General features: G+C 41.0%; 1 protein-coding gene across 14 annotated transcripts in view; it reads right to left on the bottom strand.

The window, feature by feature from the left end:
• Positions 1 to 18,013, bottom strand: part of RNF220 (ring finger protein 220) — a 314,664-nt gene that overhangs the window by 35,258 nt on the left and 261,393 nt on the right. For all 14 annotated transcript variants that reach the window (XM_083446089.1, XM_083446091.1, XM_083446087.1 and 11 more), the window contains 4 exons: positions 7,242 to 7,338; positions 6,495 to 6,581; positions 3,981 to 4,036; positions 818 to 896 (listed from right to left, as the gene is read on the bottom strand). In XM_083446089.1, coding sequence (XP_083302215.1) covers positions 818 to 896; positions 3,981 to 4,036; positions 6,495 to 6,581; positions 7,242 to 7,338 — 319 coding nt within the window. The remainder of the gene's footprint in view (positions 1 to 817; positions 897 to 3,980; positions 4,037 to 6,494; positions 6,582 to 7,241; positions 7,339 to 18,013) is intronic.

Genomic DNA, 18,013 nt, shown 5'->3' with positions numbered 1-18,013 from the left:
GTTCACACAAATCACTGGCTAATAATCCTGTATGCACTGTGGGACATCGGAAACATGGTACAGTCGTCTAAGGAACTTGCATCTATAGTCTCATATTTTTGTTCTCATGACCTTAGCCTATTTCTATGCTTAAGACTTCAATTTTGTCTCTGCTAATTAGGAGCATACAAAAATGACATAGGATATTACCGCACATAGCATTGCCTTGCTGCAAGGAGACAGTGCAACATCATGTATCATCCTTAGGCTTGCCCCTGCACTTTGGTGAAGCAAAAGATCCAGTCCCATGTGACTCATCCCCAATGGAAATGAAGGTTAAGATAATCTTATTCTTTTCCAGAGGCAGGCCATATCAAGTAAAGCTTCTGAAAAATAACACATCCCAAGGGAAGGAAAAGGGCAGCACTTTGATACTGTTGAGAATTTAACACAAGGGAAGATTTGCCATCATCCCTCTAAAGCTGTAGAAACTACAATAGGGACTTAGAAATGAAATATAAAATCATCCTTTCACTTTTAGAGCCAACAAACAAAATGGATTTTCCTCCGTCCTACAGATGGGGAATTCCTATGAAGAATGAAAAACAAGCGAAAATTGGGGGGGGGGGGGACCTATCTGACATTCAGCTAGGGGAGAGATAAATACTGTGTGTGAGTTTAAAAGCTGGATATGTTTCGCATGAGAAACATGTGGGAACTACACAAGGAAAGCCATAAGCAGCATGTCAGTGCTACAGTGATGCCCCTTTGATAGAAAGCTCCTGGCAGTCTTTTTTGCCATCCCTAACAAAGACAGACATTCCTGAGCCATACTCACTTTTCTATGTCACTATTCTTGCAGGTCTTTTGCATAGGCTCCTGTTTACTGCTCTCTCCGTTACTCGTTGATGGCATTTCTGCAAAAGTAAGGAAGAGCCCAGATCAGTGAAGGGAAATGTTTATTCACAAAAAGTCAGAGAGACCCAATTGTTGGTGAATTGTTCTAGTGCTGGTTCCCAAGAAGAAACTACCAATAACATGCTGGAGTGTCCAAGTGACAAGTACTGTTGTATCACTCAAGACGCATTCATGACTTGCCAAGTATGGCAGACCTGCAGAACTCATAGCCCACAAAGTAGTTCTGGAATTGATAGGGCCATGGATTACTCAAAGCAAATAATGAGGCTGGGATGCCAAATTATGACAAATTGCAGCAATCCATCAATTTCCTGCTTTACATTGGCAACTGTTCACCCAAAACCGAAGCACTCGGAATTACGAGCAGTTTTCAAACCAGTTAGACACAAAGGATCCACTTCAACTTCCTTGAGCAATTCTCATGAAATCGATTTGGTAAATGGCTTGTATGTGCAATTTGTTCTTTGTCAATGCTGTGAATTGCAGTCAGGATTCTAGAGGTTTTCTATTCAAGGGTTTTTTTTGGAAGAAACATGTGTTTACAAGCCAGACAGGTTTACCCACACATAGGAATCAAAGTAACGCCATTTCTGTGGTCAGAAGAGGCTGAGAATTTTCTCACAAGCCTTTTGAAATCATGAGGGGAGGAGCACTGTTTCCAGAGGAAGAATTGCGAGAAGAGAGAGACTGTTTGCCATCAGGGGGCAGCTGGTTTTGCTCTACAGGTGCAGCTGCTGCCTCACTTCCATCCCGAGGAACCTTCAGAAAGGAGTTGCTGCCAGGGGCATGATGTGTAGGTGTATTTTAATGTGCTGAATAGCGTGAAAGTCATGGGGTTGTGGAGAGTGTGTGTATAAACTTAACAGTGCCTAGTTTATTTTTGGGGGTTGCTATTTTGTTAATGTTATTGTTTTACAGATTATAAATTCTGTATTAATTTTTAATCATATACTATGACTTTTGCTTTAACTGTGATGTTTAGCTTATTTTTTATTATAATTGCTTCATTGATTATTTGTTAATTATTCTATATGATTTATGCTGTATTTGTGATGTTCCATTATGTTCTACTATGTTGCTGTTATTTATTGTTTGTAAGCTGCTTTGGGATTCATTTGAATGAAAAGCAGCACAGAAATATAATAAATCAAAATCATTGCAGGACAGCTAGCATTGGAACTTCTCAGGAGTTTAACTGGAATAGAACTCTACATGCACAGTATTGTCCCAATTCCTGAGCTAATTTCCATAGTGATAATATTTTATTCTTTAATACCATGGATAAAGAAAATGGTGTGAAATCACAAACAAGAATGTGGAATCACACAGAAAAAACCCCCAGAAGATAATGATCGCCAAACTTATTTAAAATATCCCTCTATTCCAAATGCAGAATTCCCCCCCCCCATCAATACATCCTGCCTGGGAACTTCCAGCCATACTTTCTATTAGCACCCCATCTTTTTTCTAACCTGTATGTAAATGTCACTTGTCAATAGTTATAGCAACCGAGAGGCAATATCAGAGAGAGAGTGGGATTTGGACTATGGACACCCTAGTCATCAAGCTCCTAGAAGTGCAATTTCTCTCAAAAACCGAACTATCTCACAGGGTTGAGAGAATAAAAATGGTGGGACTTCATGAACGCTACCCTGTTTATACCTTAAAATAAATATTTTACATTTCTTATGAAAAGTTTTATCCTGTTCTTCAGTCCACTGCTTCTACGCAGTTACCAGAAAGAAAATAAAACAATTCATATAAAGATCATGTACCGTATTTTTCGCTCTATAACATGCACCTGATCATAACACGCACATCGTTTTTAGAGGAGGAAAACAAGGGGGGGGGGATTCTGAATGAAACAGTGGATGTATCATTTTTGTGCCTCATGCTGTGGCCACAGACATGTGATCTGATGGTGAGTTTGGGGTAGCCCAATGCAAAAATCCTGAGAATCCCTGTGGATCTGTGCTTTGTAACCACATTTTTGCACCATTGTGGCCCCAGGCAACAGTGGGTGCGTGATTTTTTTGGTGCAGGCTGTAGCCATGGACATGCTATGTGATCTGATGGTGAATTTGGGGTGACCCAATGCAAAGATCCTGAGGATCCATGTGGATCCGTGCTTTGTAACCACGTTTTAAGTGGGGAGGGAAGGAAAAACACAGAAGGGACAAGGAGCACGAGAGGGGTGTGCAGAGAAGCAGCAGGGCTTTAACGGGAGGGAGGAAAGGAAGGCAAAAATTTCCCCCCCCACACCCACCCAAGCCAGCCCCCCCCCTCTCTCTCTCCCCCACCTGCATGTTTTCCGGCTGCCTGCGAGTCCCTAAAATGCTTCCCTGGACACAGCAGCACCGGAGCACAGAGAGGAATTAGAAGGAAGGACGTGATCCTTTCCTTTCCCCTCTGCTTACCTGGAGGGGGAGGGGTTGCCCGGAGGGGAGAGGATTTGCCTGATCTTTGTTCCGTTTGAGCAAACAGCAACCGAAACAGAAGAGGGTGGGCAGTAAGACCCTGAGGCAGAATGCAGGAAAGCAACAGCTTCCTCTCTCACGGAGCTCCCTTCTCCCTGACGCGCGGGATTGGATTTTTGCCTGATTTTTGCCCCTGCGCTCGGGAGGGTCGGCTCCAGGGACCACACATTTGCTCAGTAACACGCACAGACATTTCCCCTTACTTTTTAGGAGAAAAAATCTGCGTGTTATAGAGAGAAAAGTACGGTATCTAAAATGCAGAATATGAACAGAAGCCAGATAAAAGTATTGCATTAAAAGGGTGAAAAACCAAAACACATCGAAAATTAAAAAGATATCTCAAAAGGCACTGAAATTGCATCAGACCCAGGTCATTTTTTTCTATTTGAAAATGGAGGCAATAACCTGTCTCCATCTCCAGGAGCACAAATTAAACTGCTGCATGGATTCTCCTATCAAAACTCAAAAGCTGGTAACCACTCTATTACACTACTTCAGATCTCTGGTGTTGGGCACACACCAGAATAATAAAACTGCACCATAAAATACCAATTGTCACTATGCAAGCCAACACAACAGATTGCCACATATATATCTTACACTCACCGTCACTTGCCCACTTAGAAAATTCTGGTGTTATTCGGGTGCTAGGCGTGCCACCACTGGAAAAAGAGACAGCAGTGAAAATTTGTCCCAGGAAAAATCCCACAGCATGCATTTCTTCTCACCATTATTAGGAATGATTATGTACATAGTATTTAAAGTTTGTCAATTGCCTTACAATCAATTTGTGTTTACTCTCACAACTGTGTTAAAGCAGGACACTATTATTTTCATTTTACATATGCGAAACTGAGAAAAAAATCTGTCCGCCCATGCAATGAATCCCTAGCAGAAGATGAACTTGAACAGAGGCCTTCCAGGCCTAGCCATAACTATGTATCCACTGGAAGGGAGATAAGACATGTTCTAGTCAGTGCAGAATGCAGGTACTGCAATGGTGGGTTAAAAGTGGATTACACCAATGCTACATCTTTACTGACTCCTTGTCATCTTCTGCATGCAATTCAAGATCCTAGTTCTTGAGTGATTTAAGCATTTACAGAACTTAGAGCCCACCTTTCATCTTCTGTTCTGTCACTTTCTTAAGATTTACCAAGAGTGCACCAAGACCTCCCTTTACTTGTGTCAGCCACATGCTAAGCTTTGAATAGCATGCAGAAATGATCTCCATAACTCCCTACAAACTGTGGAAATTCTTTCCCAACAAGACTCACTGATACTTGAAATAGCATTTTTTTCAGAAGCATTCAAGCAGACTTTAAATGGCTAAATTTAAGCATACCTAGAGATACTCTCACTGTTTTCGTAATTTTAAATTACTGTTACTTTACTGTATTTTTAATATTTTGTTGGAAGCCGTCCAGAGTGGCGGGGAAAACCCAGCCAGATGGGTGGGGTATAAATAATAAATTATTATTACATTGCTTAAATTATTGCTACCACCTACTATGGGCTATAGGGATAGGGCAGGTTAACCATCAGAAGTCCCCACTAGCACCCTGGCATTTCTGCCTTCCTTTCAACATCAAATATTAGTCACTGTCAATTCAAATTACTGGAGGCAGCAATAGTATGAGGCATATATGTGTTTCTATGAAGTGAAATCTGATTTCAGGCCACTGCTTGTAACAAGCTAAGCAGTAGGAAAACTTCATTTCACTGCTCTATCAATCTCTTCAACCTTGACCTCCAAGGCTCACTCAGCCTAAGAGACTGGAGCAATGTAAGTGCTGTTTCCACACAGGGCAGAGGGCTTGAAAAACCAATCCATTTCTTAGCTCTCTGTTAACACCCATTCAGTTATTTGCCTGAAATGCTTTCCAGAATCTTCCACACAAGGCCTGTGGAGAAGTCTAGCAGACAGCAGCCCAGAATACATAATCAACACTGCAAGGACCTTGAGATCCATTAAAGTGGTCAACTCCTAGACACTTATGGATCCTACCAGAATCCAGAATGATCTGGGGGATTTAGCTGCTTTTGCCAGTGGTTCAGTCACTGTGATTTGTAATTGCCAGAGTCACTTGAAAAAACTACTCTTGAGTACCACCTTAACCAGTGGAAAAAGGCTTCCCTATCGTTTAATGAGATCTGGTCAAGGAGTGCTAGTAGTTTTTAAAAAAATCAAAATTAATCCACTGAAGGGGAAGGGTCATAGTTCAGTGACAGAACACATTATTTACATGTAAAAGGTCCCTGACATTTGCTGGTAAGACCCCTATATGAAACCACAGACAGCCTCAAATATTTAATGTAGACTGACCTTCACCAACCTGGTCCCCCCCCCCCCCGTTTGTTTTGGACTACAACTCCCATCAGTTTCAGTCAGCATGGATGCGTTGACTGCACCTGATGGAAGTTGTAGAAAACATCTGCAAAGGCTGATGTGAATAATACCGAGCTAGATGGACCAATGATTGACTCAGTATATGGGTTTGACATTCCTGCATTGCAGGGGTTTGGACTAGATGGTCCTTGTAGTCCCTTCAAACTCTACAATTCTATGATCTGTATGCACTTGTCTTACTTATTTCAAATGGGGCACAAGCATGCTTAACAGGGTTTCCACCCCTTCTCCTTTCCTTATCCACACAATGAAAAACTTTTGCACCCTGCCCTGTTGTCAAAAATTCATAATGTGGGTCTTATCAAAAATTCTAAATTGTACAAAGCCTTTATTTCTCAACTGTAAATAAATAAGCTCATCAGTATTATATAAATCTACCTGATTTTAATATTTCTAATGGGCGAGCTGAGAGTTTTTTCCAGTGAACAATGCCCCATGTATGAGGTGCTATGTCTAGAGTCAGGATTTAATTTCTCAAAGAACAAGAAATACTACCTTTGGCATAAATGTGGCCAAGGAGTAGGGTGGGACTTTACTGCTGTGTTATAGATGGGTAACCATTTCTTTGCGAGTAGCTGCTTCTGAAGTTCTTCCTGCCTTGCATCTCACACTGATATATCTGCTTTGAGAAACATCCTCACCGCCCACCCAGCACCATGAAGCATGTCCTGCTCCACTCCCAGACAGTACTTTTAAAAGTCCACACTTACTTTAAGACTGCACCTCGAAGCGCCTCTCTCTCCTTGGCTTCACCTGGTTCTTCCCCAGTGCATGGAATGATATCTGCCTCTGTGTATCTAAGCATGGAGGGTTAAGGAGAGCACAGCCTGATGAATAAGAAGCTTTCACTACTTATCCCAAGCCATCAAGGCAGAGCAGCCAAGAATTCCTTTGAGGGATGGGTAGGAACTGTTTGTAGTCCAAGGGCCACATTTCCTTCTGGGTAACTTTTTCTGGGGCCCACACAGCAATGGTGAGCAGGGGCAGATGCAAAATGGGCAGATCAATGAATGTGAATGTACCTTTCCACACTAGGCTAGTTTCTATACACACACACACACACCATACAAATTCAATATAGTGCACCAATTAGAATGGCACCAGAAATTCTGAAGTACTAAAGAATGCATTTCAAAGACCACAAGGTTCCTTTCACCACAAGGAACGTGTAAACACAATAACAGCTGTTTGATAATAAGAACATGCTCATCTTAAAACAGCAGAGGAGGAAATCATCTCTCCTCAGCGAGGAATCAGATGCTGGAACTGGTGAAATTACTACCCAGCTCATGACTAGATAAAGTTGCTAACAGAGCAATTTCAGTGAACAGGGAACTTGTGGAATCCTCTCCTAACTGAATGAAAACGTATGAATTAGGCAAGAGCAGCAAGAGTTTTAGTGGCACAGCAGAGCCACAGTCTCTTGGTGGGAGTTCAGCACCTCTAGAAAATGATACTGTGGCTTTCCATATTCCAGTGTGTCATCTCCATCCACATCAAGGTCAGCATCACTGTCTGGATTCTCCTTGCCGCTGCACATGACAAACCCGGACCCTGAAGGAAAAGAAAAGATGTGCAATGTGTCACCACAGGGCACAGAGGAACAAAATGTGGCCTGGGCAAATCTAGGGGAGGGGAAAGATGGCATGGGAGAGAGAAAGCAGTCTTTTAGCTGCATAGGTTTCCAGCAGTCACTTTCCTCCAGGCTCATTTTAGCTACGGTTTGATCCAGGCTATCTCCCTGTCTCAACTGTATGTAATACAATGGTAACATTGTAAAATTTCATAAGTATGAAGAGAGGTCACGATATATCTTGATCTATAAATCTCTTTCTCTATATAGAGAGACAGAGCGCGCTGGGGGAGCAAAGAGAATTGTGAGTCATGACACAGTCTGTCAGAGATAAACTGGATTGGGAACCAGAACTGCTCAGCAACAGAAAAAGTGTACTCAAGCCAAAAACTAGCAAGTCTGTGATTTATTAGGTTTGTTGCAAGCAGGAGGTGGTAAATGCGTAGAAACATCCAATTAATATGGAAGATGAAAAACACACTCCAGGCTTGTATACCACAGAAAAATTCTATAGACTCCAAATGCATAATTGGGGAAGTGAGAAATAAGGGTTCAATGCAGGCTTGATGGACCACACATAAACTGATATGTAAAGCAGAATACTTTTGTGTGCAGGAAGGAAACTGGTTCCAAACACTATCATCACTTCCTTCATGATCTTTACAATTTCATAAAACTGAATTGCTTGCCATCCCACCCCCACCCACCCCGTGCCCATGCACTGGGTTAGATCACATCACAAAGATTTTAATGAGCAGAGAGCCAAGGCGACAAAGGTGTTGTTTATTGGAGGTGTTTCAAAGAAAGGAGTATATTTAGTATTGAATGGACAGAAGCAAAAATCGAGTGATGTTATAAGGAATATCCTCATCTCAAATTACCAGAGGCATCCAATCCTAGTCATAAATCTGGCATCTAGACTTTATGCACAAATGCAAAATCCCTCCATCAACCTTTCATTCCTTTCAGTTGCACCAGCCCCTAAGTCTAATATTGTACTTGCCTGTACAACTCTCTTATGGGCAGTCGAAAATTCTGTGCTAGAATCCCAGATTCTGCACTCAGATAATTCAGTGTTATACAGCTCAAATGAAGGATTTAAAAGCAAAATTGTTTTGTTTACCCACTTTGGGCTGTAGTGTGGAACTTATTTTTCTATGAGTAAGTTTCTATTTCAACCTCTGAAAATGGAAGGGCTCCATTCCTCCTCTAGGAGGAAGAGGGTCGCGGCATATTTTGCAGATTTTCCCTTCACCTTTCAGTGCCATCTCCCATGTTGTTTCAAATGGTCCCCTGAGCTTCCAGAGCAACTTTCCAGGAAGGGGACATGTTTGGAAAGAAAAAAATCAGCAACCTCTCTCACTTTTTCTCAGGAATACTACTTTCAAAAGAAGTTAGCTCAGATATTTTCTGCCATTTTGCAATGGTAGTTGGATGCCATGTTTTCAAGACAACACACAATTTGGCAATGCAGTTTATAGAGAAATCCTGGCTAGCCTTTGCACACCTCCATTTTGTCCACTGTGAAAAATGATAACTAAGGTTGCTAATGTTTGCTTCTGCAGACTTCCTGGGTTTTTGCTTTTCTTTAAAGATGTGCATGCACAGGAACTGAAATACCTGAAAAAATCCCCAGAACAGTAGTGGAGGGGGGGGGGGGGGGAAGGATGGGGAATGACTGACATAAGGGACAGAAAAACAGCCCAGATACTTTCCATCAAGTTCTACCCACCGGTGTAGAAAACGGAATAGCAATGAATATTCATGACTAAAAAAAATGGAATTTGTGGAATCTTATCTGCTAAAACCCACACATAGAAAAACTGGATTTTTGTAACTTATTTATGTTGTAACACCCACATCTGGAAGTACCCCAAATTGCCCAGGATTTTGAAGCCTCCTCAGCAATGGTTTGTCTAGCAAGTACCAACTTTTCAGTTTATTTAGATTTAAAACAGGACAGAGTTGCTAAAGACTGTGGTACTTTTCCATAGTTGCCCAAAGAGCATGAGTGCTATTTCACACGGGTAGAGACAATGAGGTCACACAGATACTGACCTGCAGTATGCCAGTATCAGGTATAATTTAGCTTGTAATTTCTAAAAAGCCCAGCCTCTAAACACACAAGCTTCTTTCTTTCCCACCATCTCTCAAATACAAAGCAGAAGTTATGGCTTGACCTGGGCTGTGATCTGAATGCCATCTATATTAAAGATGTAGAACAAGATTTGAGGCTGGAGGAAATCTTGAATAGAAATGAATTTCATCTCTGCTTCACTTCAGTAACAGAATTGATACAAAAATGGGGAGAAAGAAGCAGCTTTTAGGAAATCCAATTTCTTGTCCTATATGTCAAATTAAGCTACCAGAACACAGTACAAGCAACAAAAGTTTACCATACAAAGTCAGAGACAAGAATCTCCTTTTCACAGTTGCATTTTTCTATATGTGCTCAGGAAGCTCAGTTCAAAGACTGCAAAGTAGAAGAGAGAAGCCTATGATGCCACCGGAGTCCAAATTGTTATATGGAATACTAGGACTGCACCTTGAAGGAACCTAAAGTATGATCATAGTTTCATTTCAACCAGGCCTGAAATTAAGTCCTAATGAGACAGTAAGTGGGCAAGGCTAACATGGGTTCCTGATAGGAGGAAGAGTCGTAAGTAGAATTTTGATCAGATTTCTCTCTGTTGAAACTTTATTTTCTGAAATTCTTGTTAGAACCCAGTAAATATTGTCAAATCCTGGCCCAATCTTGGTCTGCCAGGCTGTTTTCCCCAAGCTATGCCAACCTGCCCAACAAGTTAGTTAACAAGTTAGTACCCAACAAGTTAGCCCATAGTACTGTATTTAAGAGGCTTAAAAATTGAAATGGGTGGCTGGCCAGAAATGGCCATAGCCACAGGGCGGGGGCGGAGAGAGAAGAGAAAAGGAAGGAAAGAAAAATCTCATACTGACTTACAGAATCACTTGCAAGATTTGGTGATACTGCAGAACACTAGGGGAATGTTGTCACTACTTTATTTAACAAAACATACATACCACTTGATTGCAGCAAAACGTCTAAGCTCTTTACAAGAAACCTAGCAAGTGGTATATACATTTCGTTAAATACAATAATAAATTCTGCAACCAGAAAATGTAAATTAAGAAAATGTTGCATTACTCATTATGCATAAAAGTTCTAGTCACCTATCTTTTTTCTTTCATATTTTGGAATGCTGTGCATGTATGCACATGAAATTTACTTACTGTAGTCAACACTTAGCATCCTACCTTTCTGTCCTCCAGGCAACTGACTTTGCCAGAGAAGGAAAATTAAGTCTGTAAAGCTTCTTATGCTTCATCAGGAGAGCACAACAGAAGTGTTATGGGTGGCAGAAGTGGTCTGGAGTTCTCATTGTGTGGAACAAAACAAGTTCATGCATCTACAGGAAGACTTGATGCATAAGCAATCTACCTGCCAGCTTCAGAAAGTCATGGGTCTCTGCTCTATGATGCAGTAACTGAGGGAGATTTATTTATTTTTTAATTCTTGAGTTGCCACTGGGTAACATTATAGTATCTCCAGAATCTCAAGAGTGACTCCTACATGGCTGACACTACCTATAAAAAGGGACCCTGTGCCCAGCATAAGGATGGATATAGGGACGATTCCAGCAGGGTCAAGGCTTTTGTTACACTTTTGTGTCCCAACTCACTCACATTTTTTCACTGTACAGAGCCAGTGAAAACACGCCAGCAGCTGTTTAAATATTGGAGGTCTAAACCGATTTACATTAATTATTCATCCCAGGCTCATTCAAACCAGATTTCTGGACAAGAACCTTTATAAATGAATTAAATGGGGTTTATAAAAGCAGGACAACCCAATAGGATCATAGCTGCTATGTGTGCACATATGTGCATGCACACGTGCAAATAAAGTGTAAAGATCTAAAAAAACCCAACCACACTACTAGTCTTTGGCACAAGCACAATTCCACCCTGAGTGGGGAAAAGGACAGGAAGTCCAAGACAGAGAAGAATTCCAACAAAAATGCTTGAAGGCAATTCCATGACTTCCCTGCCCATAAGGCTAATGGTTCTAATATACCCAGGTGGTTGCTTGCTTGGGGCAATGCATTTCAGGGAGACCAGACCTCTTACCTGACATAATCATACTAGCTTTTAGGGTTCAAACCAATTCGTCCTCCATGTTTATGAATGCATATCCCTTTCTTAATTTGTAGGCTATTTGAGGAAAAGTCTGTACCCATATGAATCTGCCTGGGTCCTGCTCGTAAATCAGCCATTAAGATCTATTAATTGGTAGGCAATCGGGGCCTTTCTGGTAATGGACTCATACTGCATGAGCCTCTCTCTCCTGCTGCCTCCCTGTCAATTCTTAATGTTATCAACAAAAGGGCAGTCCTTGCTTCAAATTCTAACTGTAAAATAAAACAGAAAACCTTTGCTCTCAGACACTTCAAAGCTTATTTCAGTCCTACCACCTTCTCACTTAGAAAGTAACCATTTATGTAGAGAAAGCTGCAGGATGTGGGATTGTGCATGCCTGCATCAATGAAATCCCCAAGCCTCACTCGTCTAGGCTAGCTCACTGCTTCCTCAGTTTTCTGGTCAGCCATAAGCAATCCTGAACACCACTGGCAACATTTCCCTTGTAGCAGCCAGAAAGCAATGAATTTTCAAGTCAGGACTTCAGGTGCGAGAAAGAGGAGGTGCATTATTATTATTATTATTATTATTATTATTATTATTTGCACTGGTTCAGAGAGGATGGTTGGGCTCTGCTTGGGAAAGAACATTGTTTTGTTTTCAAAAAGATATGTGCTGGGTCTGAAGCCTACTTGGAACCTATGCCTGCTGTTCTAGAAATTCTTAAACTTTAGATTGGGCAGACTAGTGCTTAGATGTGCTGTCTTACATTTCACATATTCCAGGGCTGTTGAATGGGATACAAATCAGATTCCAAGGCAGAATCTTGGCCAAACCCAGCCCCCAGAGGGCAGTAGAGGTCATGATTAACTTTGTTCCAGATTAAGTTCCCCCTTTCTTATCATTCAGTACTTTCAATTCATGCAACCTCCTGTGCTGCTAGCCCCAGCAATGGGTACCCAGGAGACCACCTTTGAAGAGGGAGGTTCCATTTAGTAATCATGTTTAGTAAGCAGCTTACAGGGCTATCCTCCAAGAATTTGCTAAATCTCTGTTAAAGCCATTGGGCATCACCACATTCTTCCAAATATGACTAATCAGAATAAAATGCTGTGTATTTAGGCCCATTTTGATGTCTTCTCATCTGGGGTGGTTAAAAGAACACAAAGCATGCTATGGTGTTATTAACTAGTATTTATGCAGCAGCTTAAATAGACTCGAAGAAGAAGAAGAAGAAGAAGAAGAAGAAGAAGAAGAAGAAGAAGAAGAAGAAGAAGAAGAAGAAAAGTTTTAAAGGGATAAAGCATATTTTTGCTTTCGGATGAGGCAAGTGTATTGCCTCATCACTAAAGTTTAAAATTATTAAAATTGTGTCGTAAGGCTTCTTAATTCCCAATTTGGCATTCCTTAGAGAAAATAATTTTTCCAACTCATCCTTCCGATCTGCTAGCTTTTGGCTGAATACAATTTACTTTTGGTGATATAACTAACCCTACTGAAGCTAAAGCAACACCATTTTCTGACAGTCTTAATCCAAGATGCCTTTCTAAAGGTCCAGACAAACAAGAGTGAGCATGCAGGTCAGACTCGGGAGCCATTAAGCCAAGAAAAAACAAAGTTACTGTTTTGTCTCCGATCCCCATTGCTCTTGTAGGCGGCTGCTCTGACAAGCAATTCCAGCACCATTGTTGAGTGGCACCTCTATAAACCCTGTGACAGTTCGGGAGACAAACTCTCTCATCAGTCAGAATGTACCTATCAAGATCACTTACCTTGAGAGCACAGTAGCCCTCAAGCACTGTGTACACAGCTCTGCTCTGCCTGGCCTTGGAGCAGCTGGACCCAGCACCAAAATTGAGTTAATGCTGAACATTCTAGGAGTTCCGAGCAAGAAACAGCCTCACAGAGATATGAGCACAGGACCTTTGCTACGAGTAAAGAGGCCCATTTCACATGTGTAGAAGGCCAGATCTAAACTGCACACATTAGACAGCTCCCCCCCTCCGATTTCTGAGTTTAAAAATGATTATTTATGCCTTTCTAAAGAACCATTTTTCTATAATCTGTTTCCACGGTACTTCTGTATGAGTGGATAAGATATATAGCATGACATAGGTGTTACTGAAATTATGAACAGTTTGGGGGGGAAATAATAGAGAACACTGACCTACTACTTGGTATACTTCTAGATTAGAGGGTGTGATGAAATTCATTTACAAGCAAAACAGAACGGCATCAATAGTCTGTGGCATTCACTGCCACGGAATATGACGATATGACAAGCATACCTAGATTAAAATTAATTAATTATCTTATTAATGAAGGTGACTTCAGCATTATTCTCTTGGGTGACTATAAACACAACATCTTTTTCCTTTTCCACTCTTGTGACATATTTTCGCTTCCCCCATCCTCTTTTTGCATGCAATGTGTGGGTCTGTTTTTTCAATCATGATCGAACTAGAATGTTTGGGATGGGAAGATACATGGCCTTTTACTTCCTAAAAATCTAATGCCTCCCCACTCGAAGTGCAACCTAGAAGCACTGTTTTGCTAGACATCTGCATGTTTAACAGCACCCATGACTATGCTAGTAAGATAAAATCCCATGCACCTTTAAAAACAAATATATATTTTAGATGTCATACAGAGTAAATGCTCACATGAATGTTCATTGGTAAAGTGTGTAACTACATCTTCCCTGCATTCCATTTCAATAAGTTTATTTTTCATGAAAGAATTTGTATTCCATCACTCCAGAACTAAAACCCACATATTTTTAAAAGATGTAAATATTTTTCCTCTCGCTGCAAAGCCCTCACTAACACCATTATATTTGTGTTGCGAATAAAATTGGGGCTGCAACAGAACTGCACTTCCGGAAGCTGGAAGTAACAATAAGGACTAATGAAACATTCCATATTGCTGTTATACAATAATAGCTCTACTTTCCCCCCAACTGAATCAGAAAACTACTGATTCAGTATTTGGGAGAAGTAATGGACTGGATATGGGTCAATAAATTGAAATTCAATCCAGACAAGACGGAGGTGCAGAGAGGTGGTATTCAACAAGCTCTGGAAGGGATTGCACCCTCTCTAGAGGATCAGGTACTCAGACTATGAGTGTTTTCAGATTCATCATTTGAGGCTCAAGTAACCTCAGCAGCACAAAAGACCTATCAACTCAAGCTGATAACTGCCCACCCCACCCCCCACCCCTGCCCCTGCCCCTGAAAGTCTAGTCATAGTTAGCCATGTCCTGGTAAATTCTGGGTTGGATTACTGAAACTAATTTGGAATACTGAGGCTAAACAGCCAACAGGGGCCAGCTGTAGAGATCATATCTTGTCTGTACTGAAAGAGCTTTGCTGATTCCAGGCAACTTTCCAAGCTCAATTCAAAGGGTTGTTCTTAACCTTTAAAGCCCAGCATCCAGATACCCGTTTCACTACTTTATCTTGGATCAATCTGCTCATCTACTGAGATTGTCCTCTGTTGTCTCTTCTCTTGGAGCCCCCACCAAATGGAAATGCAGTAGATGGTAACAGAGCCAGTCTTTGCAATGATGGTGCCTTTCCTTTGGAATACCATTCCCAGAGAGACCTACCTAGCACTCTTACTACTATCATTAAGGTACCTAGCAAATATATTTCTGTTTTCCTAAAAATATTGGTATAGCTTAGTTGTTGCTTTAGCTTTTCTGCATTAGAAAACATGACTTTAAATTGAGGGTGCAGGGTATAAATGTAAATAAATGAATGAAATTACGCAGAAAGTCCCCACCCCCTTTCTCTCTCTCTCACACACACAAACATGGACAGCTCATTCCACGCTTTAAATAGTTTAAAGTCTTTATATACAAGCATGCCCATCTTCTCTAAAAAGATAAATACAGGTGGCGACCAATTTGCATGAGAATTCTGTTCCTGGGCCCTACAAATGTTGGTGGAGTCCAAAAGTACCCAGGCATCAGCAGTCACGAATCAAGTGGATATACACAAAATTGCCACCTGTACTTTAAGTCTGCTTTTACCACAAAGATAGTCAACATATTATTTCACCTGATTCAAACTTGAAAAATATACGGTGTCTTGCACAACTCAATCCAGAGAAACAAAACTATGTTCCTATTTTGCTCTTAGGTGGGGATCAGAACCATGCATTCAGTAAGGGGAGGCCAGTGCTATAATTAGGCCAACTAGGCAGCCACCTAGGGCACAGACTTCAGAGGGGCGCAGTACTGACCTTTTAGGGGCACAGTTTACACAGATTGTTTTTTGTTATAGCTTATGAATTTCTAGTAATATTTTATATTTTGAAAAAAATTATGATTTCTACAATACATCATTTTTTGTAAACTGAAGTTAGCAATTTTGGGGGGTATGCGTGTGTGCTAGGTTAGCCTTGCCTAGGGTGCAAAATATCTGGCACCAGCACTGAGCACAGGCAACGGTGCATCATAAAAAGGCCATACGTGAACAGTGCTTTGCTTGGTTATAAGTAGCAGTTGCATTGTAATTCACTTTGCAATTCCTTAGCAATAAGAAAACTTTTTTTAAAAAAACTGGTCTTGGGGTACAATTGTATCCTTAGTTGGGCTGGTTATTTACCATTATATATGCAACTTTCTAGTGCTAAAAACAGATTCTGTACAGAAATGAGACTGCACATCATCTTTATATAAGTGAAAAGTAGGACTGAAGCAAATAAAGCACAGAATCTGTTTTATTCTTTACAGCATTTAAGGGGTAAATCTCCCACTTGTCTGATTATCATTTAGGCATTGTGAGTAGTAGCACACAATGGCTTTAGAGTTCCACTGTCCAGAATGCTAAGAATTGACTATTTGTTTTCACTCACTATTTATTATTCCAAATTTGCTCACACATGATTACTTCCTACTGAAGTTGCTACTGCTTATAATTTAACTGTGTGTCACTGGTTGTCATTTATGGATACGTTGCTGTGTATTGTTATTGATTTTAAATTGTAAGCCACCTAGAGGGCTCTTTTTGAGTAAAACTGACAGGATATAAATCCAAAATATAAATAAGTAACAAATGAAATAATGACCTGCCAGAAGAACCTCTAGCAATGCTCTAGTGCAGAGCAGAAGAGCTAATCTGCTTATGACATGCGTATCTTGTCTGTCCTGCTCCTACAACGGAAGAGTCTTTAGCGTTGGTCCCTAATGTGCTCATGGTGCACAAGGCACAACACTTGGTTCTTCAATATAAAAAATCTCCAAGAACTGAATTATGCTCTACCTCTCACTTGGTGCAGAGACCTATCCAAGGCTGTAATGGCCAGAAATCAGATGAGTGTTTACAGCGCTTGTGGGTAATATAGAGAGATTTGGTAAAAAATACAGTCTCTAGTTAAAGACTAAAAAAAACAGCAGGTTTTGTTAATTACTTTTCCCACAACATCTACCAACCTCTGGCTGAGCTCATTCACCTGCTTTGCCTAAAGTGTTGCTTGCTCCTTCCTGGATAAGGAATAACTCTCCCCCACCCCCAAAAGCAGCAATAAAAGTGTTTTAATGCTGCCAGGCCTCACACACATTTCCTGGGAACAGCTCTTGGCAGTGTTTGTTTCCTCAGCTGCCGAAACATCCCCAAACTAGCATCTAGAGAGCATAGTGGCACGGATGTAGCTTTCCTTTAAAAATGGCTTGGGGAAAAGCAAACTGCCTTGACTCTTTTAAAAAGAAAGGGCAAAAGGAAAGGATCGCTGTAGTCAACCTTTGATGGCTAATGTTTGTTGGAATTAGTTATTAAATTGCATTGTTCTATTACCCTGTTGCACTATAAACGATCAGGTAAAGATGAATTGGGTTAGTAATGTTCATGACTCCAGGTTGATGGAAAACTAACCTGACCACAGAAAAATGTAAAGTCTGGTTTTCACTGGCTGCTATGAAATAACTTAATCAGGATCATGGGATTTATAAAATACACACATAGGTCTTCAGTGTTTGAGGCCATGCATATGGATCATTGTAGTAGAGCTGCCACTCTAAAGTCATCTTTCACGCTGTAAGAAAACAGAGCCTAGGCTGCAAGTCTGCATCCCAACTGCTTGTAGTCATCTTTACTAACACACCAAGGAGGAGACTTTAAGAGGGGGCTGTATAATTTTATGGCCATTAATATTTTGTGGTACTGCTGCATGCCAAGGTGAAAGTCATCAAGCCTGTGCCTCAGGGGGCAAGCTGGTTGCCTGCAAAAGGATTTTTCCTCCTGTAAACAGCACCTCAGAACTTGGCTGAGAGCACTACACAAGTTCCCCTTTGTGCCTCCATCACACAGTGGATACAGCTGGAAAGAGGATCCCATATCCAAGCTGCTATGGCAATTCCTCCAGTTCTGTGCCAGGCTAATGTTCAGCAGGAGGCGTGCATGCATTTGTGTGCTTGTATGTGGAAGGCTGCCATACAAAGGGAAATTTGCAAGCAGAGGCTTAGCAATCATTGGCGTAATTTCCATGAAGGTGG

Source organism: Podarcis tiliguerta, assembly GCF_965153285.1.
Source record: "Podarcis tiliguerta genome assembly, chromosome: 6".
NCBI classification, from domain to species: Eukaryota; Metazoa; Chordata; class Lepidosauria; order Squamata; family Lacertidae; genus Podarcis; species Podarcis tiliguerta.
Note: the sequence above shows the minus strand (reverse complement) of the source record. Positions and strands in the feature narration are given on the sequence as shown.